The following is a 23,212-nucleotide window of genomic DNA, read 5'->3' as shown; positions in this document are numbered from 1 at the left end:
GGACTGACAGCATTTCTGGAGAGAAGGAATGGGTGACGTTTCAGGTTGAGACCCTTCTTCAGACTGAGAGTGGGGGGAGAGGGAAACTGGAGATATGGATGGGTGCAAAAATAATGTAAGGTGTGAATATGACAGATCAAAGCAGATGATGATCAAGGAAATGTATAATGGTTCATTGATGGCTGAGGGAAAGGTGACATCAAGGCATACATCAGGAGGTGAGTGAAAGTACTCTACGCTGGACCACTTCCTCGTCTCCCCTCTCCCATCAGGCAAAAGGTATAGAAGTGTGAAACCACACACCTCCAGATTCTGCTCTGCTCTCACTCCCCATCCCCCACTCGTAACAAGGGTGGAGTCCTCCTTGTCCTCACCTTCCACCCAACCACAACCAGAGAGCAGTGCTGAACTACTATCTTCCTCATTGGTGACCCTTGGACTATCCTTGATCGGCCTTTGCTGACTTTATCTTGCACTAAACGTTATTCCCTTATCATGTATCTATACACTGCAAATGGCTCAATTGTAATAATAGATTGTCTTTCTGCTGACTGGATAGCACGCAACAAAAAGCTTTACACTTTATACGTGACAATGAACACAACTGAACTGAGGAAGAGTGAATGAAAGGTGCAGTGGTGTGGGATCCCCATGGGAATAATCGGCAACCTTTGGTAACATTCCCAACCCACTGTGAGGGCCTGTATCCAACTAAAGAGGGGCAGTGAGAGGGGGTGAAGGTCGGGTAGTCTGGGGTGAATGGAATACATGGGGTCATGGTCAGGCGATGGTGGAGCAGTAGCACATGCATAAACAAGAGGCTCACAAGAGGGCTCGGGGAAACCTATCCCATTTACACACACGGAGCACAGGATCATGGTGAACCATCCCTGCTTCACAAAGGCGGCCACGGTGGCGCAGCGGTAGAGTTGCTGCCTTACAGCGCTTGCAGCGCCAGAGACCCGGGTTCGATCCTGACTACGGGTGCTGTCTGTACGGAGTTTGTACGTTCTCCCCGTGACCGCGTGGGATTTCCCCGAGATCATCGGTTTCTTCCCACACTCCAAAGACGTACAGGTTTGTAGGCTAATTGGCTGGGTGTAAAGTGTAGAGTATAAAATTGTCCCAAGTGTGTGTAGGATAGTGTTAATGTGCAGGGACTGCAGGTCGGTGCAGGCTCGGTGGGCCGAACGGCCTGTTTCCGCACTGTATCTCTAAACTAAACTAAATAGGGGGGCAATGAAATATTAAATCAGAGACAGAATCATACTGAGTGGTAGGGCAGGGGTCGACCAGAGGACGAAGCATTTTACAAAAAACAGAGACTAAACATTTAAGGAGAGATATAGACCATGGGCCGAGGTGCTTTTTCGTTTCATTTCGTGACCCAAATCACGTATCCACCTTTAGTTATATCATATTGTGTAAAATTATTATAGAAATCGGCCCTGAAACTCGTTAAGAACAAAACCTGAACATATTTTTAAAATATGAGAAAAACCTCCAATTATCCAAGTAGTAATTGTCCAATCAAAGCACGTTTGACATCGAGTCGGATGCCAATTGACCAATCACGCGCTTTGTTTCATGCTAGCTAGGCAGCGAGCACACTGGGATCATGGCTGCCTCCTTGTTACATCACAACAACAGCAAGGTATCGAAGGAAGAAAGGGAATGTAGCCACTTGCTGATCATGTTGTTTTACAACTGATTTATCTTTGTAAAGTTATGATGTTGAACTGTGAAATAAAAATGCAATATAAAAATGTAGAGCTAGGGTTAGGATCAGGGTTAGTGTCAGTGTCAGGATTAGGCATTTTCCTCTCAGTGGAAGAGGGTTAGGGTTAGGGCAGGGGTCGGACCACGAGCCAGATCCTGCCCGTAACCCGAAAACATCCAGCCCGCAGGCGTATTTTTTTTTCTGAGGACTTCTGTGACGGAGCCAGCACTATGGGGGTGCTGAAGGCGGCCCTGGTCCGAGCTGAGCAGCAGGGGGGAAGAGAGGGCTGTCTGGTGTTGCATCATGCAAGCGGGCGGGCGGACTGATGGAGCTGGTGCTATGGGGGTGCTGAAGTCGGCCCGGGTGGCGTGCAGGTTAGTGCTGCCCCCCACCATGTTGACATTCGGTGTAATCGTGGCGTCGGGTGAGATGCTGCTGATGATACAGAAGGGCATGCTGACCGGGGTGGACGCGCTGAGAGGCCACATGTATGGTCCCAAAGAGGCTCCAGCTCCAGCCGTGGGCAGCTCTGGAAGGGGGCGAGTTAGGGTTAGGGGTAGGTATTTTCCTTTCAGTGGAAGATGCCTTAGCCTTCCCCCAGTCCCACTATGGCCATGACCCCCACTCTGCACACCGGCAGTCAGTGGGGTTCAGTAATCGGGGGATCCCACAGGATCTGCCCTCACCCATTAATTAGGCGGGTTCAGGAGCCGGTGAAACCCGGGACCTCTGTGGCAATCCCGTATTCGATGTTCCCATAGACAGCTATATATTATTGAGCACAAGAGGGCGCTGTTACTTTTTCTAATTAGCTTAATTAATGGATTAATTAGTCGAGTTATGAATTCCTTATCAGTGATGTTTTATCTAAATCTGTGCCAAATTTTAATAGATACCAGACATGGGTCACAAAAGATAAAATCTAGAGCCCTTTTGGCACCTCAGCCCACGGCCTAATACTGTTTATGTCTGGTGAGTAAAGTCAAACTGAGAGTGAATGGCAGGAACCTTGGGGTTGGTGATGTACAGAGGGATCTTGGGGTCCAGCCCCATAGCTTGCTGAAGTGGGAACGCAGGTGGAGAGGGTGGTGAAGGTGTGCTTGTCTTCATAGGGTTTAGAGATAGAGTGTGGAAACAGGCCCTTCGGCCCACCGAGTCTGGGCCGACCAGCGATCCTCGCACACTAATGCTATTCTACACACACTCGGGACAATTTACACTTATACCAAGCCAATTAACCTACAAACCTGTACGTCTTTGGAGTGTGGAAAGAAACCGAAGATCTCTAAGAAAACCCACGTGGTCACGGGGAGAACGTACAAACTCCGTACAGACAGCACCCGTTGTGGGGATCGAACCCGGGTCACCGGAGCTGCAGGTGCTGTAAGGCAGCGACTCTACTGCTGAGTTGGGATGGCATGGTGGTATCTGTACAAAGTAGTGGTTGGGCTGCACTGGGAGAACTGTGTGCTGTTCTGGTCACCATGCTGCAGGATGTGGTAGCGGTAACAGTGCAGGAGATATTCACCAACATGTTGCTTGGAATGGAGGGCTGTAGTTATATGGAGAGATTGAATAGGCTGGGCTTATTCTCAGTGGAACCAGGGAGGCTGAGGGGTGACCCTGTAGACGTTTATACAATTACTAGACCAAGGGGGGGACCCGTTGTGTCCCGTCCCCTCAACGCATGGTTGCGGGGGAGGGGTGGCCTGCGGCGTCTCACACACACACTAACCCCCCTTGATATTGTATTAATATTAGTAATTCGCTCCTTTTACCCCATCCCCCGCCCTATCAATTTTTCCACTGTGTTTGTCCGCGCCCGCGCTGCAATAACGACCACCGCCGCAATGTTGTAGAACTTGAAGGAGCCCAACGGAGCGCGCAGCACGACTTGAGCACGTATTTAACGGCTTCAATCCAGAGCCCTGGGGGGGGAGGAGGGCGGCTGGGCCACATAACTCGCAGCTCGTGGAAAACAGTGCCCCTGCGCGTTGAAAATTCTGCGCAGTTTGCCGCGAGGAGCAGAGGCATTGTGACGTCATCCAGCTCGCTTCAGCACGTTAAATTTTAAAAAGATGTCAGATTGGTGAACAATTTTAGTGAAAAACTCGGGAAATAAATAATCAATTTTTCAGATGAGTGGATTTTTGAAATCATGAGGTAAATCTCTACCGGAATATGCAAAAATTGGGTTTTCGAGGAGACGTGAATCAAAGAAAATGTTCAAGCAAGCAAACACACAAGTAAACATCCAAGATCAGAGTTTTATAATAATAGAGATGGGTGGGGTTTAGATAGAATAGATAATTTGTTCCTCAGTAGGGGAGTCTAAGGAACACAGGTTTAAGGTGAGTCTGGAGAAATGTAAAAGTGATCTAAGGTTTTTCAGAGGGTGGTTGGTATTCCGAACGATTTGCCAGCGGAGATGGTGGAGGCAGATGCAATTAGAACATTTGAAGGGTATTCGGATAGAAGAGATGAAGAGGGAGAGGGGCTAAGCAGGCAGATGGGATTAGCATTGAAGTGCATCATAGTCAGCATGGATGAGGTGGGCTGTAAGGGGCCATGTGCTGAACAATTTTAACATTCTAGTATTAAAACAAACAATGAAGGACTCAGGGAGACATATAACGGGGGAGACCCTGGAGACAAACACTGGGGGATCAATACTGGGAAACATCAATGGTGGAATTGTCATGTTTGCATCAGTCTTCACAGTGGAGGATACTGCAAATATCCCAGAGCGGGTTTTCAACTGTATGGAGGAACTTCTAATAATTACCACCACTAAGAACAATGTAGTAAATGCCTACTATGTTCTGTGTGCTGAAGCAAAGCAAGAATTTCATTGTCCTATCAGGGACACATGACAATAAACTCACTTGAACTTGAATTTGTTTAAGAAAGAACTGCAGATGATGGAAAAATCGAAGGTCGATAAAAATGCTGGAGAAACTCAGCGGGTGAGGCAACATCAAGAAAGCGAAGGAATAGGTGACGTTTCGGGACTGAAGAAGGTCTCGACCCGAAACATCACCTATTCCTTCACTCCCGAGATGCTGCCTCTCCCGCTGAGTTTCTCCAGCATTCTTATCTATCTACAGTGGCTTGCAAAAGTATTCATACCCCTTGAACTTTTCCACATTTTGTCACGTTACAACCACAAACGTAAATGTATTTTATTGGGATTTTATGTGATAGACCAACACAAAGTGGCGCATAATTGTGAAGTGGAAGGAAAATGATACATAGTTTTCAAATTTTTTTACAAATAAAAAACTGAAAAGTGTGGCGTGCAAAAGTATTCAGCCCCCTTTACTCTGATATCCCTAAATAAAATCCAGTGCAACCAATTGCCTTCAGAAGTCACCTAATTAGTAAATAGAGTCCACTTGTGTGTAATCTAATCTCAGTATAAATACTGACAACAAATAATCCTCCGCCATTTCCGCCACCTTCAACGTGACCCCACCACTCGCCACATCTTCCCATCTCCCCCTATGTCTGCCTTCCGCAAAGATCGCTCCCTCCGCAACTCCCTTGTCAATTCTTCCCTTCCCTCCCGTACCACCCCCTCCCCGGGCACTTTCCTTTGCAACCGCAAGAAATGCAACACCTGTCCCTTCACCTCCCCCCTCGACTCCATTCAAGGACCCAAGCAGTCGTTTCAGGTGCGACAAAGGTTCACCTGTATCTCCTCCAACCTCATCTACTGCATCCGCTGCTCTAGATGTCAGCTGATTTACATCGGTGAGACCAAGCGGAGGTTGAGCGATCATTTCGCCGAACACCTCCGCTCAGTCCGCAATAACTTACCTGAACTCCCAGTGGCTCAGCAATTCAACTCCCCCTCCCATTCCCAATCCGACCTCTCTGTCCTGGGTCTCCTCCATTGCCAGAGTGAGCAACACCGGAAATTGGAGGAACAGCACCTCATATTCCGCCTGGGTTGCTTGCGTCCGGATGGCATGTACGTTGAATTCTCCCAGTTTTGCTAGCCCTTGCTGTCTCCTCCCCTTCCTTAACCCTCGAGCTGTCTCCTCCCATCCCCCCGCCCTCGGGCTCCTTCCTTCTCCCCCCCACCCCCCATCAGTCTGAAGAAGGGTTTTGGCTCGAAACGTCGCCTATTTCCTTCGCTCCATAGATGCTGCTGCACCCGCTGAGTTTCTCCAGCATTTTTGTGTACCTTCAGTATAAATACAGCTGTTCTGTGAAGGCCTCAGAGGTTTGTTAGAGAACATTAGTGAACAAACAGCATCATGAAGCCCAAGGAACACACCAGACAGGTCAGGGATAAAGTTGTGGTGAAGTTTAAAGCAGGGTTAGGTTATAAAAAAATATCCCAAGCTTTGAACATCTCACGGAGCACTGTTCAATCCATCATCCGAAAATGGAAAGAGTATGGCACAACTGCAAACCTACCAAGACATGGCCGTCCACCTAAACTGACAGGTCGGGCAAGGAGAGCATTGATCAGAGAAGCAGCCAACTCTGGCATGGTAACTCTGGAGGAGCTGCAGAGATCCACAGCTCAGGTGGGAGAATCTGTCCACAGGACAACTATTAGCCGTGCACTCCACAAATCGGGCCTTTATGGAAGAGTGGCAAGAAGAAAGCCATTGTTGAAAAAAAGCCATAAGAAGTCCCGTTTGCAGTTTGCCACAAGCCATGTGGGGGACACAGCAAACATGTGGAGGAAGGTGCTCTGGTCAGATGAGACCAAAATTGAAGTTTTTGGCCTAAATGCAAAACGCTATGTGTGGCGGAAAACTAACACTGCACATCACCCTGAGCACACCATCCCCACTGTGAAACATGGTGGTGGCAGCATCATGCTGTGGGGATGCTTTTCTTCAGCAGGGACAGGGAAGCTGGTCAGAGTTGATGGGAAGATGGATGGAGCCAAATACAGGGCAATCTTGGAAGAAAACCTGTTAAGAGTCTGCAAAAGACTTGAGACTGGGGCGGAGGTGCACCTTCCAGCAGGACAACGACCCTAAACATACAGCCAGAGCTACAATGGAATAGTTTAGATCAAAGCATATTCATGTGTTAGAATGGCCCAGTCAAAGTCCAGACCTAAATCCAATTGAGAATCTCTGGCAAGACTTGAAAATTGGTGTTCACAGACGCTCTCCATCCAATCTGACTGAGCTTGAGCTATTTTGCAAAGAAGAATGGGCAAAAATTTCAGTCTCTAGATGTGCAAAGCTGGTAGAGACATACCCCAAAAGACTTGCAGCTGTAATTGCAGCGAAAGGTGGTTCTACAAAGTATTGACTCAGGGGGGCTGAATACTTTTGCACGCCACACTTTTCAGTTTTTTATTTGTAAAAAAATTTGAAAACCATGTATCATTTTCCTTCCACTTCACAATTATGCACCACTTTGTGTTGGTCTATCACATAAAATCCCAATAAAATACATTTACGTTTGTGGTTGTAACGTGACAAAATGTGGAAAAGTTCAAGGGGTATGAAAACCTTTGCAAGCCACTGTATTGTCTATCTATCACAAAGAACAAGATGTTGGAAAGACTCATGGTAGTAAATGTGATAAATCTCCTGTTCCCAATGGTCTGTACACACGCACACACACACGTGTACACACACAAATGTACACGCACACACACATGTACACACACACACGTGTACACACACACACACGCACACGTGTACACACACACACACACACGTGTATGTGCACACACACACATTTGTACACACACGCTCTTTCAGACACAGACATACAGGCAAACACACACAGAATAAGTCACACACATGCACCACTCCATTGGACAGGCTGACGTTGGGATTTGTAAATGTCTTGGTAAGTCTGAAGAAGTGCGATGGTGAGGTCACTCTGCAGATATTTCCTGCACTTTCCCCAGGCATCGTCAGTGAGGTGGGTGGAGGGGGGGGGGGTGGACTGAGCCGGGCGTTTCCGCAGCACCGTCACCGTGCCTACCTGTAGCCGCCGCATGGCCTCAGAGTCTGTGTCGGCCTTCACCTTGCAGGCCACCAGTAGCTGGGCTGTGGACGCAGCCACCTGCTTGGCCGACGAGATCAGCTTCTCCTCACTCGCATGGCCCTGCACACATGCATTGGCTGCTTCACACAGGCTGCTCGTCGCCGCTGCAACCATCCGTGCCTGGGGAGAATGGGGGGGAGAGAGAGAATGGAGAGGGGGGGGGGGAGAGAGAGGGCGAGAGAGATGTGGGAGAGAGATGGGGGAGAGAGATGCGGGAGAGAGATGTGGGAGAGAGATGTGGGAGAGAGATGGGGGAGAGAGATGGGGGAGAGAGATGTGGGGAGATAGGGGGAGAGTGGGAGAGAGAGAGAAGGGAGAGAAAAGGGGGGGGAGAGAGAGGGGGAGAGAGAGAGGGGGAGAGAGGGTGGGGGAAGAGAGAGAGGGGAAGAGGAGGGGTGAGAGAGAGGGAGGGTGAGAGAGAGGGGGAGAGAGGGCAGGGGTAGAGAGGGGGCAGACATGGAGGAGAGGGGAGAAAGAGGGAGGATAGAGAAGGAGAGAGAGAGGGAGCAAGAGGAGGATGAAGGAAGAAGCATGGAGGGGAGAGGGGGAGAGGGGTGAGGTAGACAGGGAGGAGGTAGAGTTGGAGGAGTTTAGGGGGAGGTAGAAGGGGGGAGAGTCAGTAGAGAAGGGAGAGAGAGAGGGGGGTGAGAGAGAGAAGGCAGAGAGGATGGCAAGAAGAATGGGGAGTGAGGGATGGGGGAGATGAGGAGGGGTAGAGGCATGGAAAGGGGGGAGATGGGTGAGGAGCAAGGAGGAGGATGAGAAGGATGAAAGAGAGGAGGTGGGATGGAAAGAGAATTAAATGTAACTTCAATGTAAACATTCTAAACCTGGTGCAGTGCAATTGACCGATGTCCCAGATACAGGTTAACATCCCTGCTGATGAGAGGTGCCCATCGCGGCCACACGGTGGGAGGCAGGGCAGAGCCGACGGCCGGGCTGGGAGGCTGGCTGCCCACCAGCAGAGATAACCACGCACTGACTACCAGAGATGGCCACACACTGTCCACTAACATGATCAGCCACTGCCCACTGAGATGACCACACACGGAACAGGGGGGTTGACCACACAATGACTGTGGAGACTACACACTGACCACCGGAGATGGTCACATGTAGACCACTCCTCACCAGTGTTTGAGATGATTTGGTGAAGTGCTTTTCCTTGTTCCGCTGAAGGGTGCTATCATCTCCCACTCACTCGCTGGTGAGGACAGAACTCTGTGTCTATTTAACCCGACATGTGATCGGAGCCCACCAACCTGTCTGAAGAAGGGTCTAGACCCGAAATGTCACACATTCCTTCTCTCCAGAGATGCTGCCCGTCCCGTTGAGTTACTCCTGCATTTTGTGTCTATCTTAGGAGCCCACCAAGGGTTTGAGAGTGAGGGTGGGGAACGCCGACTCTCGGGGTCAAGGGCTGGCTTAGTTCATGCTTGGTTGACCATCGATCAGAAGAATCATCAACAAGTGGGCGTCACAGTGGAGTTGCTGCCTCACAGTGCCAGAGACCCGGGTTCGATCATGACTCCGGGTGCTGTCTGTACGGAGTTTGTACTTTCTCCCGTGACCACGTAGGTTTACTCCGGGTGATCCGATATCCCCCCCCACACTACAAAGATGTGCAGGTTTGTAGCTTAATTGGCCCCTGTAAATTGCTGCTAGTGTTTTGGATAGAACTGCTGGTCGGCGTGGACACAGTTTGCGGGCATGAAAACAAACCCATTCCCCACGTTCCTTTCCCACTCCCACCACTCTCCCCCAATCTCTGCGCATTCACCCTATCTAATTCCCCCATGATCTTAAACTCATCCACGAGATCACCCTCAGCCTCTATCTATCTTTGGCATCAACCACCATCTGCAGTTCATTCTGTTTCTGCATGCTGTCAGCCACACTGCAGCAGGGGTCAGTGCAGTCACTGCAGTGCGGGGTCAGCGCGGGGTCACTGCAGTGTGGGGTCAGTATGGTCACTGCAGTGCGGGGTCAGTATGGTCACTGCAGTGCGGGGGTCAGTGCGGGGTCACTGCAGTGCGGGGTCAGTGCGGGGTCAGTATGTTCACTGCAGTGCGGGGTCAGTATGGTCACTGCAGTGCGGGGTCAGTGCGGGGTCAGTATGGTCACTGCAGTGCGGGGTCAGTGCGGGGTCAGTATGGTCACTGCAGTGCGGGGTCAGTATGGTCACTGCAGTGCGGGGTCAGTATGGTCACTGCAGTGCGGGGTCAGTGCGGGGTCAGTATGGTCACTGCAGTGCGGGGTCAGTATGGTCACTGCAGTGCGGGGTCACTGCAGTGCGGGGTCAGTGCGGGGTCAGTATGGTCACTGCAGTGTGGGGTCAGTATGGTCACTGCAGTGTGGGGTCAGTGCGGGGTCAGTATGGTCACTGCAGTGCGGGGTCAGTGCGGGGTCAGTATGGTCACTGCAGTGCGGGGTCAGTATGGTCACTGCAGTGCGGGGTCAGTATGGTCACTGCAGTGTGGGGTCAGTATGGTCACTGCAGTGTGGGGTCAGTGTGGTCACTGCAGTGTGGGGTCAGTGCGGGGTCACTGCAGTGCGGGGTCAGTGTGGTCACTGCAGTGTGGGGTCAGTGCGGGGTCACTGCAGTGTGGGGTCAGTGTGGTAACTGCAGTGCTGGGGTCAGTGCGGGGTCAGCACGGGGTAAGTGTGGTCACTGCAGTGTGGGGTCAATGTGGTCACTACAGTGCGGGGGTCAGCACGGGGTCAGTGCAGGGTCACTGCAGTGCGGGGGTCAGCGCGGGGTCAGTGCGGTAAACGTGGGTGGGTGATGGTCAGCATCGACTCGGTGGGTGAAGGGCCTGTTTCCGTGCTGTATCTGCACGTCGTGGTGAGGCGGGACAAGACATCTACCCGGGTAGAATGGTGGAGTCAGCACACTAGGTGGAGACACTGCGGAGAGAGACACCTACTGCAGAGATAAGTCCTTGGGACCACTGGCCATCATCCACCGCGTTGGCAAGGATGGCTCCGACCTGCAGACAGACAGGGAAACACAGGTTAGATGTCGGGCGGAGAGGGGGGCGAAGAGGGGAGTGACGGCGTGGAGATGAGCACCTTCACACTCACCTTCCCCTGGGCGACCAGCTCCCGCTGAGCCGCCGACGCCGACTTTACCAGTGCGCTGGTGGCAGCCGCGATCGACTTGGCAGCTTCCAGGATCTGCTCCTCAAAGTCCAGCGTCTCGTCCGCTTGCTGCAGGGAAAGTGAACAGACCCATCACCGGGAGTTGGCAGCAACCACACGTCCCACACCCAGCACTGCACCCTGCAGCCCAGCCACACCCAGCATTGCCCCCTGCAGCCCAGTCACACCCAGCACTGCACCCTGCAGCCCAGCCACACCCTGCACTGCACCCTGCAGCCCAGCCACTCCCTGCAGCCCAGCCACTCCCTGCAGCCCAGCCACTCCCTGCAGCCCAGCCACTCCCTGCAGCCCAGCCACACCCAGCACTGCACCCTGCAGCCCAGTCACTGCACCCTGCAGCCCAGCCACACCCAGCACTGCACCCTGCAGCCCAGTCACTGCACCCTGCAGCCCAGCCACACCCAGCACTGCACCCTGCAGCCCAGTCACTGCACCCTGCAGCCCAGTCACTGCACCCTGCAGCCCAGCCACACCCAGCACTGCACCCTGCAGCCCAGCCACACCCAGCACTGCACCCTGCAGCCCAGTCACTGCACCCTGCAGCCCAGTCACACCCAGCACTGCACCCTGCAGCCCAGTCACACCCAGCCACACCCTGCAGCCCAGCCACACCCAGCACTGCACCCTGCAGCCCAGCCACACCCAGCACTGCACCCTGCAGCCCAGCCACTCCCATGCATTGCTACGCACAACACAGCAGATCCCCAGAGAATGCCATGCAGGCTGCACTGGACTCCACACAAGCAGCACACATTGTTGCAGATTCCCACACACAGCAGGAAGTGACGAGATCGCTTCCCATGCGATGAGGGGCAGAGGCCAGCTGTGAGTGGCCGTCCCCTGTGCACACCGGGCTCACGTGCAGGGAATGCGATGGAGAACCACCCACCTTTGTGTGGTGTGACTGACGTGGCTGCACTGCAGTGCAGTCCACACCCTGACCATACACTGCATCTGATGCAGAAAGATTCCCATGCACTGCAGCAAATGCTGCGATGGACAGCTGCACACTGGACATTCCCATGAACAAGAATTCCCAAACTATGCATCACCCAATACAGGGCCGCTCTATGCCTTCCCTCCATGGGCCACTGCATGTGACAACACAGCTCTGTGCACCTCAGTGTAATGGACTCTGTGCACTACTGCATGCAGCATCATAGATTCCATGCACCACTGCAGAGTGCCACAGACTCTCATAATAATGGTGCAATGTGGTGAACTTTCATGCAACTCAAAACAACTGGGCATCCTATCTGTAACTTGCCCCACACATGACATCTGTTGCTGCAGCCTTGCAGACACCATTGCAGAGGAGTACAGAGCATATCCAGATACTAGAAACAGCAGATCGGAGTGCAGCAAACACTCACGTGCCACAATGCAGCTGGGCAGACTGCAATACAGCAGTACTTTTTGCAAAAAACACCCATGCACTGTGCCTCGAACTGCGATGCATCCCCATGCACAGCAGGTTGCATTGCTGCAGGTACCCATGCACAGCAGGTTGCATTTAATATAAAGTAACTTGTCCAGTAGTACATTGTCCCCATGCAGCCTTCCACCATGCCGTGCCTTGCTATGTTCCAGAAAAACAATCCCGTAACACCACCATTTTGTGTACCATGCCTCTTTTAAACATTAAAGAGACATTGCCCACCTCACCCTGTGTGTACAGTGCCAGCGGCTTTGTCTGGGAACCTACACAGGGAATCGGGACTTTTCTTCCACTGAAGAATCAAGACCATCCTATTGCAAATACTTTTCTTTAAGGCTGTGACAATTTGTTTGTACCCAGGAGATAGGGCAGGACACTATAGCAATATGTTTGATATATAGTTGACTTTAGTAACAACCTAATATATCAAACATATCACACAGCATCTTGCAGGCAGCATCCACATTTGATTCAGCTCCAGAGACTACTCACTCGGCTGACACCCGCTCTGCTACAAGCTGGGTATCACTGTGGACAACAGGGCAGCCCGGTGGCGCAGCGGTAGAGTTGCTGCCTCACAGCACCAGAGACCTGGGTTCGATCCTGACTACGGGTGCTGTCTGTACGGAGTTTGTACGTTCTCCCCGTGACCAGCGTGGGTTTTCACCGGGTGCTCCGCATTCCTCCCACACTCCAAAGACGTGTAGGTTTGCAGGTTAATTGGCCTGGTATAATTGTAAATTGTCCCTAGAGTGTGTAGGATAGTGTTAGTGTGCGGGGATTGCAGCTGTGCTTGACCAAAGGGCCTGTTTCCACGCTGTATCTCTAAACTAAACTAAACCCGAGGTCGGGACAAGCCTGCCGATCCACACTGAGCACTGCTGGGAGTTGGTGGAGCAGCGAGTGTGAGCAGTGGGAGCCATGTGAACGCTGGGCCCTCGCACACGCGTGTGACCTGCCACTCACCCTGGGTTTGGCGCGCGGTTTCAGCTGCTCCAGCTTCTTGGCGGCGGCTTCGATGGATGCCGCGGCTCCCAGCAGCTCCGCCTCCGCGATCACCGTGGGATCTTCCGGGTCCACCCACTCCATGCCTGCAGACGGAAAACAGCCCGTGAAACATTCCCGTCCGGCCTCCCACAGCCCGGGCAACGGCACAGGCACTGGGGTTACACTTCCAAATGGGGCAGAGGGTAGGACTTTAGGTCAGTCTCAGAGAATGGTAGCACGTGGAGTGATGGGAGTCACACAGCACTTTGGCCCAACTTGCCCAGGCCAGCAACATACTCCATCCACACCAGGCCCATGTTTGGCAATTATCCCTCAACACTTATCCTATCCCTGTATCAAGATATCTAGTCCTATTTGCTCATATTACCTTGAACTTTTCCAATCCAAATAGCTGTGTCATTATCTTTTATACATTGTCATTGTACCCCCCTCTGTCCCTTCCTCTGGCAACTTACTCCAGACACCCACCGCCATCTGTCGTGCCCCCTCATAAATCTTTCCCTTCTCTTCTAGAACATATTCCTCGTGTTTTATACTCCCCTCTTCTGGGGAAAAATGGGAAGCAGCCCCAGCTGATCCATCCTCTCATTGTTGAAGTCGTCCACACCTGACCACATCTTGATAAATAATTCCTGCACTTTCCCAGCTTAAAACCATCCTTCCTATAGCTGGGCATCCAGCACAGTACACAGTAATCCAAGATGACTTGTATAACTGTGACCACCTCCTGTACCTAATGGCCTATTTGATGAAGGCAAGTGTAGCAAACAGCTTCTTCACCACCTCGTCTGCTTGTATCGCCATCTTCAGTAAACTCTCGACTTGAACCCGAGACCTCTCTGCTCTACTACACTCTCCACAACCCTGCCATTTAATGCATAGGTCACAAAGTTCAGTTCCTCCCATCTGAGGATAAAAGTCGGGAGGTTGTGTAGACGTTGTATAAGATGTTGGTGAGGCCACATTTAAACTATTGGCTTCAGTTTTGGCCACCATTATAGGAAAGATGTTGTCAAGCTTGAAAGGATTCAGAGAACTTTTACGAGGATGTTGCTGAGAATATGTAGAATTGGGGTACTCTAGGTCTAAGGTTGAAGTATTCTGAGTTGAGTTTGAATTTCCTTATTTTGACATCATTTAGTTAAGTTAAATTAAAGGACGTTCTTTTAGGATGGAGATGAGCAGGAATTTCTTTAGTCAGAAGGTGGCGAATCTGTGGAATTCTTTGCCGCAGAAGGCTGTGGAGGCCAAGTCAGTGGATATTTTTAAGGCAGAGATAGATAGATTCTTGATTAGTATGGGTGTCAGAGGTTATGGGGAGAAGGCAGGAGAATGGGGTTAGGAGGGAGAGATTGATCGGCCATGATTCAATGGTGGAGTAGACTTGATGGGCTGAATGGCCTAATTTTACTCCTATCACTTATGATCTTATTAACTAAAGACCCCACGAGAGGTACCGATGGAGGCCTGCATCACTGATGCTGCCATCGTTGAGATGAGACGTTAAGCTGAGTGTCTGCACAACCCTTCATGAATGTAAATGATGACGGTACCAGCTTAGACAGAGCATCTTGGTGGGCATGGATACATTAGGGAGAAGGGCATTCATGAATGGGCCAAAGGGGAAGTCTCTGTGTTGTACAACTCGGTGATTCTCCATGACTCAATGTGAATAGCAAAGGGAGTCAGGGCATGTGAAGGAAAAGGTCGGGAATGGGAGCAGTCTAGGTAGGACAACCTGGGACAGGGTGCACAGATCACCAGAGCTCAGATAGGGAAAGCACTGTAGGTGGTAGAGCACATAATAGTTTCATGGAGTCACACAGCGGGGAAACACACCCCTTACCCAACTCATCCATACTGATCAAGGTGCATATGAATCAAAGCTAGTCCCATTTGTCAACGTTTGGTCCACGTCCCTCTAAAACGTTCCTATCCATGAACCGGTCCAAATATCTTTTAAACATTGTAATTGCTCCTCCCTCAACCGCTTCCTCTGGCAACTCGTTCCATATACACACCACCCTCTGCATGAAAAGGTTGCCCCTTCGATCAAGTTCAAAGCTCACTGAAGGTGGCAGCACAAGTAGATAGGGTGGTAAAGAAGGCATTTGGTATGCTTGCCTTCATTGCTAGGGGCATTGAATATAAGAGTCAGGAAGCCATGATGCAGCTATATAGGACGTTGGTTCGGCCACTGTTGGGGCATTGCATGCAGTTCTGGTCGCCCCCATTACAGGAAGGATGTGGAGGCTTTGGAAAGGGTGCAGAGATTTCCTGAATGCTGCCTGGATTGAAGGGTTTCAGCTGCAGGGAGAGGTTGGATAGACTTGGATCGTTTTCTCTGGAATGGCAGAGGTTGAGGGGAGACAATGTAAGTATATAAAATTATGAGATACACAGATAGGGTAAACAGTCAGAACCTTTTTCTCAGGGGAAAAATATCCAAAACTGAAGGGTATATCTATAAGGTGAGATGGGGAAAGTGTAATGGAGATGTGCGAGGCATGTTTGTTTACACACAGTGTGGGGACCTGGAACACATTGCCAGAGGTGGTGGCAGAGATAGATATAATAGTATAACAGAGAACTAGTGAGAACACTGACATTTTTACCACAACACATAATCATCCAAAATTTTCGCCACCGGTTGCTAAACACTTTGACTCCTCCTCCCATTCCCAATCTGACCTTCCGTTCCGGTCCTGGGCCTCCTCCATTGTCAGAGTGAGGCCCAGTGCAAATTGGAGGAACAGCAACTCATATTTCGCTTGGGTAGCTTACACCCCAGCGCTATGAATATTGACTTCTCTAACTTCAAGTAACCCTTGCTTTCCCTCTCTCTCCATCCCCTCCCCTTCCCAGTTCTGCCACTAGTCTTACCGTCTCCGACTACATTTTATCTCTGTTTGATTTGTTGTTACCCCCTCCCAACCGACTATTATCTGTACTAGATGTTCCCTGATCTCATTCACTTTGTCCTGTTTTCACACCTTACATTTCCTTATCTATACACTTCCTTATCTATACATTTCCTTGTGTATCTCCCACTCCCCTGACATCAGCCTGAAGAAGGGTCTCGACCCGAAACAACACCCATTCCTTCTCTCCAGAGATGCTGTCTGTCCCGCTGAGTTACTCCAGCATTTTGTGTCTATCTTCGATTTAAACCAGCCTCTGCAGTTCCTTCCTACACATAGGACTAGTGTGAATGGGTGACCGATGGTCGGTGTGGACTTGGTTGGCATGTTTTCAAGCTGTATCTCTAATAAGATCCTATCCGTATATCATTCCCATTCCCTATTCCACTGCTATTCTTGGGTTCCTGGCACTTTCTCTAACAGGAAGAGTTTTTATTCACATTATGTTGAGCACTCCTCACATCATCCCACACTGGGATTTTGTGCAGCGCTGTGTGGAGATGAATCCCAACCTGTCCAACTATCCCTGGAGCATTCTCGTAAAGTACAGAACATAGAACAGTACAGCACAACAACAGGCCCTTCGGCCCACAATGTCTGTGCTGCACAAAATACAATCACAATCACTTATTGACCTGCATATCATCCATTTCACTCCATTCCTTGCTTATCCATATTCCTAACCAAGAGCGTTTAGTTGCCACTGACTAGCAATGTTACAAAATTTTGAGATTTTAAAAATCAAGTCTGTAATTTATCCCATCAGATAAAGCATAAAAATAAGTTTAATTTGACACCTAATTCACTTTCATATCTCAAGTATTTAAAAAGTTATGGCCATTTTCATACTCGGAAATGAGCATCTTGTTCCCTATTGATTTTCTATGGACATAACAAAAAAGTTGTGATCGTGAACAGTCAAAAGCCCATAACTTTCTTAAAAATTAAGAGAACTGAATGAAATTTTCAGTTATCATAGATTGAAGCATTCTGAAACAAATATAAAATAATCTTACTTGGATGACCTGAAATTAAAGCATATAATTAGTTAGTTACCTAATTGTAGCTAATTTCAGACTTCAATTACTAGATCTAAACATCTATCCATTTCTTAATAAATGATTAACATTTTTAAATAGCCTAAATGTCCAAATAATATTCACAAATAATTCACAATAAAACATGATTTTTAAATCTCATTTACATTAATTTATAGGCCAAATGGAAGGAATTCAGTGTTTAATTGCTGTAAATAAATGCCCATTTAAATCAGCTTTCCAGTGGGATCCTGTGGAACGCGCTGGTTTAGAACGTTCACATTGCGGTAGTTTTGTGCCCCAAATGCCCAGAAAAATACGGCGCGATATAATGGGCCCAAAATGAGCTACTCGCAATATTAAACTTTGTATAAAGGGATCTTCAGAAGCCCTTTTTAATGTAAAAATATACAACCTACCTTCTGCGGTTTGCTTTATGAGACCCTGCGGTTGCTGGCGGTCGCGGGTTTAGAGATGGATTTTTAAACTACTATAACTATTATTCAAGGCCTTTAAACCTAATAATAGCTTTTGCGACGGGGTCTTCCAGCGATTTTTCGTTAATAATTAACTAGGCTGAACATCTTCGATTTGAACAGCCTAGAGAAAATCGCGTTTTAAACCCGCCCCCTCTAAACGGCGCCAAAATCGCGCACACCCGCAGCGGCAGATTTTCAAAGACGCTTCAGGTAGGCTTTGCAACATACCTACACTGACCACCATCATCCCCCACAGCACATTTCAGTGCCACCACCCTCTTTGTAAAAACCTGCCCCGCACACCTCCTTTAAACTTTGCACCTCTCACCTTAAAACTATGCCCTCTTGACATTTATGACATTATATGACATTTCCACCCTGAGGACGAGGTCTACTCTACCTATGCCATTCATAATTGTATATAGTTCCATCAGATCTCCCCGCAACCTCAGGCATTCCAGAGAAAACAATCCAGAGAAGATACAACAGTACAGCACAGGCCCTTCGGTCCACAATGTTTGTGCTGAACATGATGCCAAGTTAAACTGATCTCATCTGCCTGGACAGGATCCATATCCCTCTATCCCCTGATTTTCCATGTGTCTATTCTTAAACACCACCTGCCTCCACCATCACCCCTGGCAGTGCGTCCCAGGCCCCCACCACCCTCTGCCCCACACATCTCTAAACTATTCCCCTATCACCTTATAGCCCTGCTCTCTAATGCTGGGTATTTCAACCGAGGGAGGAAGGTCCTGACTGTCTACCCTATCTCTGCCTCTTATAATTTTACATACTTCTATCAAGTGTCCCATCAACCACCAATGTTCCACAGAGTAAGTCTGTCCAAACCTCTCCTTATGGTTAATAGTATAGCGGTCCGGTGATGAATGAGGTGGGACGCGGAGTTTGTCCAAACCAATCATTCTTTAATACTATTCTAACGACTCCCGACTAACCACCCCGACCCTGACCAGCCCGTGACCTCCACCTCCCATCACCGAGACACGCGACCCCCTCAGAGCCAAAGGTTCGCACTACGCGTGGCTCACCACCAGGGGCCGCCACAATAGCCTCTAAACGACTCAGAATTCGAGACAATTTCGACATCCACTATCACCTCCTCATCCTTCCTGTAATGGGGTGACCAGAACTGCAACAATCCTGCACGATTAGCCTAATGCAAGTCTCCAGCTGCATCGTGATATGCAGACTGTTATATTCAATGCCCTGATTGATGAAGGTAAGTGTACTGTACGCCTTCTTTGGCTCTCCATCTGCTGGTGTTGCCTGTCAGGGTTTAGCCAGCCCGCCCCAGTGTGATAGGTGGTGAAGCTGGCTCACGGCCCGGACACTCCCCTGGATTGGGTGCGGGGGGAGAGACCCACCGCTCCGTCACACGCTCCAGTCAAGGGGTGAGCACCGAGACCAGTGTACACCCAGCTCTCTCTCCAGACTCCACACAGAATGAATGTGGAGCAGACTGAACCTGGTGTTGGATGGGCACGGCACAGTGGCAGAGGGGCTGCCGTCTGTCGCTCCACTATGGCCGGTACACATGCGCTACCCAGACACTGGCCGCTGACCAGCTGAACATGTAGTTTTATTGAGTTTAGTTCATTGTCACGTGTACCCAGGTACAGTGAAAAGCTTCTGTTGCGTGCTAACCAGTCATTGGAACGACAATACATGATTACAATCGAGCCGTCCACAGATACATGATAAGGGAATAACGTTTAGTGCAAGATAAAGGTAGTAAAGTCTGATCAAAGATAGTCCGAGGGTCACCAATGAGGTGGATAGTAGTTCATGACTGCTCTCTAGTTGTGGTATAGTGGTTCAGTTGCCTGATAACAGCTGGGAAGAAACTGTCCCTGATTGTGGAGTGCCGCATGTGTGGGTGGCACCGCTTCTCCTGGCAGTGGGGTGACGAGTGGGTGTAAATGTGACCCCACGCTGGTGAGGGGAAGGCAGTGGACACATATATGGACTGACAGCTGCAGAATTAGGCCATTCGGACCATCGTCTAGGTATGTTACAAAACTTATCTTCAGTGGCGCAGCAGTTCTGCCGCTGCCCGTGTGCGCGACTTTGGCGCCTTTGAGAGGGGGGCAGGTTAAAAATGCGATTTTTCTGCAGCCTATCCAAATCCATCTCTGTCAGGCTGTTTAGTAGCTAAAGAAACATCGCTTCGACTGCCGCTTTATTAAGTTTATTAAAATTAGCGCTGGATAATTTAATTGTTGGAGTAAAATTAAAATCATCTTCAAATGCCGTCAACGGGACGGATCTCACATAGGGGACAAGGCTAGGATGCCTTTAATCAAAATTTTATGTTGCGAAAATGTCATTATGTAAATATACGAACCGGCAGTATTTTTCCTGCCGATATGGGGTTTAAATTCACTGCAACCGCAACGTTCCAAACCAGCGCGTTCCACAAAATCCCACTCGCAAGATAATTTAAATGCCCATTAATTTACAGGAATTAAACACTAAATTCCTTCCATTTGGCCTATAAATTCATGTCAATGAGATTTAAAAATCATGTTATATTGTGAATTATTGTGTGAATGTTATTTGGACACTTAGGCTTTTTTTAAATGTTAACCTTTTCTTAAGAAATGGATAGATGTTTAGATCTAGTAATTGAATTTTGTAATTAGCTACAATTGGGGTAACTAACTAATTATATGCTTTAATTTCAGGTCATCCAAGTAAGATTATTTCATATTTGTTTCAGAATGCTTCAATCTATAATAACTGAAAATGTCATTCAGTTCTCTTAATTTTTAATAAAGTTATGGGCTTTTGACTGTCTGTGATCAAAGCTTTTGTGTTAAGTCAATGGAAAAGCAATAGGGAACAAGATGCTAATTTCCGAGTATGAAAATGGCCATAACTTTTTTAATACTGAAGATATGAAAGTGAATTAGGTGACAAATTAAACTTCTTTTTATGCTTTATCTGATGGGATGAATTGCAGACTTGATTTTTAAAATCTCAAAATGTTGTAACATTGCTACATCGTCTACTCCGCCATTCAATCACAGAGTCCTAGAGTGTTACAGTGTGGAAATAGAACCTAAGGCCCAACCTGCCCACACCGGCCAACATGTCCCAGTGATTGTACTGGGATTGTACTTTCCCTCTCAACCCCATTCTCCTGCCTTTGCCTCATAACCCCTGACACTATTACTAATCAAGAATCTGTCAATCTCCACCTTAAAAATACCTAGTGACTTGGCCTTCACAGCCGTCTGTGGCAATGATTTCTACAGATTCACCAGCATGTGACCAAATAAATTCCCTCTTAAGTACTGAGAGAGACAGGAGAGAAATTTGCGGGAGATGAAGATCATCGCAAGGTCCCGGAGGACTGGACGGTGGCCAATGATGTTCCTTCATTTCAGAAGGGAAATAGGGAGAACCTTTGGAATTATCCACAGGTGAACCTCGTGTCAGTGGGCGGGAAGCTATTGGAGAGGATTCTTTGGGATAGGATTTACTCCCATTTGGACAGTCAACATGGCTTTGTACACGGCAGGTCGTGACTTAAGGGCCTGTCCCACTTGCATGCGATTGCATGCGTTTGGCGCGACCAAACAGAAGCGGAGTTCACGCTAAGTTCGCCCGTGACGTCATTTGCGTCATGCTTACCAATCAGCTGGGCAGGAGTCGGGCCGACTGAATTTGGGCGTCGCACGACGTCGGGCGGTGATGTCATCACGCAACGCCATGCCGGGCGGTGACGTCATTGCGCAACGCCACACGCTAGGCGTACGCCGTCAAGACGCTGCGTACACAGTCAAGACACTGTGTACGACCACAATGCACCTGCGTGCCGACAGGCCGTTGGCGCGCAAAGATTTCGGACACTGTCAGTTTTTCGGAGCCCCGCGCGATGTTGGGACCAGCCCTGCACAACTCCGCACTTCTAAGTGGGACCTGCCCCACGCCGCCATACGGTGCCCGTACGCCTCAAGCGACCACGTTTGGTCACGCCAAACGCATGCAATCGCATGCAAGTGGGACAGGCCCTTTACTAACTTGATTGAGTTTTTTGAGGAGTTGATGAAGATGATGGATGAGGGTAGGGTGGTGGATTTTAGTGAAGCATTTGATAAAGTCCACTATGGTAGGCTGGTCCAGAAGATTAAGATGCATGGGATTAACAGTGACTCCGACATTTAGATTCATAATTGTCTTTCTGGTAGAAGGAGGTTGTAGAGGAAGGACTCCAGGCTCTAGGTCAGTGACCAGTGGAGTTCCGCAGGGACCTGTTCTGGGATCACTGTTGTTTGTGATAAATATATATATATTAATGACTTGAGCGTAAACATAGACGGGTCCGTTAGTAAGTTTGCAAATTGACTGACAGATACAGCATGGGAACAAGCCCTTTGGCCCACCCAGTCCATAGATTTGTTTGTAGATGACATTATTTGACATAGTTTGCTGCGTGACTCAATGACTTGAATGATTCCGTCAGAGGTATTTCCCCCCCGAGCTATGTCACAGCACAGTAGTCATGGAATCATGGAGTCACACAGCACAGAAACCGGCCCTTTGTTCCTGCTTCCCAAACTGACCAAGACCATCCACGCTAGTGGCAACTTATTCCATATACCACCACCCTCTGAGTGAAGAGGTTGCCCCTCATGTTCATTTTAAATCTTTCCTCTCTTACCTTAAAGCTATGTCTTTCAATTCTTCATTCTCCTACCCTGGGTAAAAGACTCTGTGCCTTTATTCTGTCTATTCCTCTCATGATCTCGGACACCTCTATAAGATCAACTCTCATCTCCTGTGCTCCAAGGAATAAAGTCCTAGCCTGATCAACCTCTCCCTATAGCTCAGGCCCTCAAGGCTTGGCAACATACTCGTACATCTTCTTTCGACATCTTTCCTCTAACAGGGTGAACAAAACTGAACACAGAACTCTAAGGTCACCCCTCAGCCTCCTGCGCTCCAAGGATAGAAGTCCTTGCCTGTCCAACCCCCCCCACCACCAAAGGCTGAGCAAGGTTGAGTGGTATTTAAAGTTTCAGTAATACGTCAAGAAGTGGAGTTTGGGAAGGGATGTGTGCGATAGAGTTTGGTTTGTGCAGGTTTTATGACCTGGGGCAATGCCCCCTGACCCCTGACCCAGCACTGACCTTTCATGGCTTCTGCGGACTGGATCAGCTCGGTGACGGCCGCAGCCACACGCTTGGAGTAGGCAGACAACTGCAGCTTGTCCTCGGCTGTGGGCTTCTGAACAACCTGCGGCAAAGCAAAACCACGCCTTCAACACCCTCCACTGGTCAAAACAAATCTGAGCTGAACCAGAACCAACAGTTATAGGAGGTGGCGAAAGGTTCACCAGACTGGGGACAAATAGGGAGGGCGACTCATCCATGAACTCACTCACC

General features: G+C 49.2%; 1 protein-coding gene across 5 annotated transcripts in view; it reads right to left on the bottom strand.

Moving 5' to 3' along the window:
• Positions 1-23,212, bottom strand: part of tln2 (talin 2) — a 310,927-nt gene that overhangs the window by 8,531 nt on the left and 279,184 nt on the right. For all 5 annotated transcript variants that reach the window (XM_033014900.1, XM_033014898.1, XM_033014899.1 and 2 more), the window contains 5 exons: positions 22,958-23,063; positions 13,320-13,444; positions 10,838-10,963; positions 10,681-10,743; positions 7,691-7,873 (listed from right to left, as the gene is read on the bottom strand). In XM_033014900.1, the coding sequence (XP_032870791.1) occupies positions 7,691-7,873; positions 10,681-10,743; positions 10,838-10,963; positions 13,320-13,444; positions 22,958-23,063 (603 nt within the window). The remainder of the gene's footprint in view (positions 1-7,690; positions 7,874-10,680; positions 10,744-10,837; positions 10,964-13,319; positions 13,445-22,957; positions 23,064-23,212) is intronic.

Source organism: Amblyraja radiata, chromosome X (assembly GCF_010909765.2).
Source record: "Amblyraja radiata isolate CabotCenter1 chromosome X, sAmbRad1.1.pri, whole genome shotgun sequence".
Taxonomy (NCBI): Eukaryota; Metazoa; Chordata; class Chondrichthyes; order Rajiformes; family Rajidae; genus Amblyraja; species Amblyraja radiata.
The sequence above is the reverse complement of the archived record's forward strand: the minus strand, read 5'-3'. Positions and strand labels throughout refer to the sequence as shown.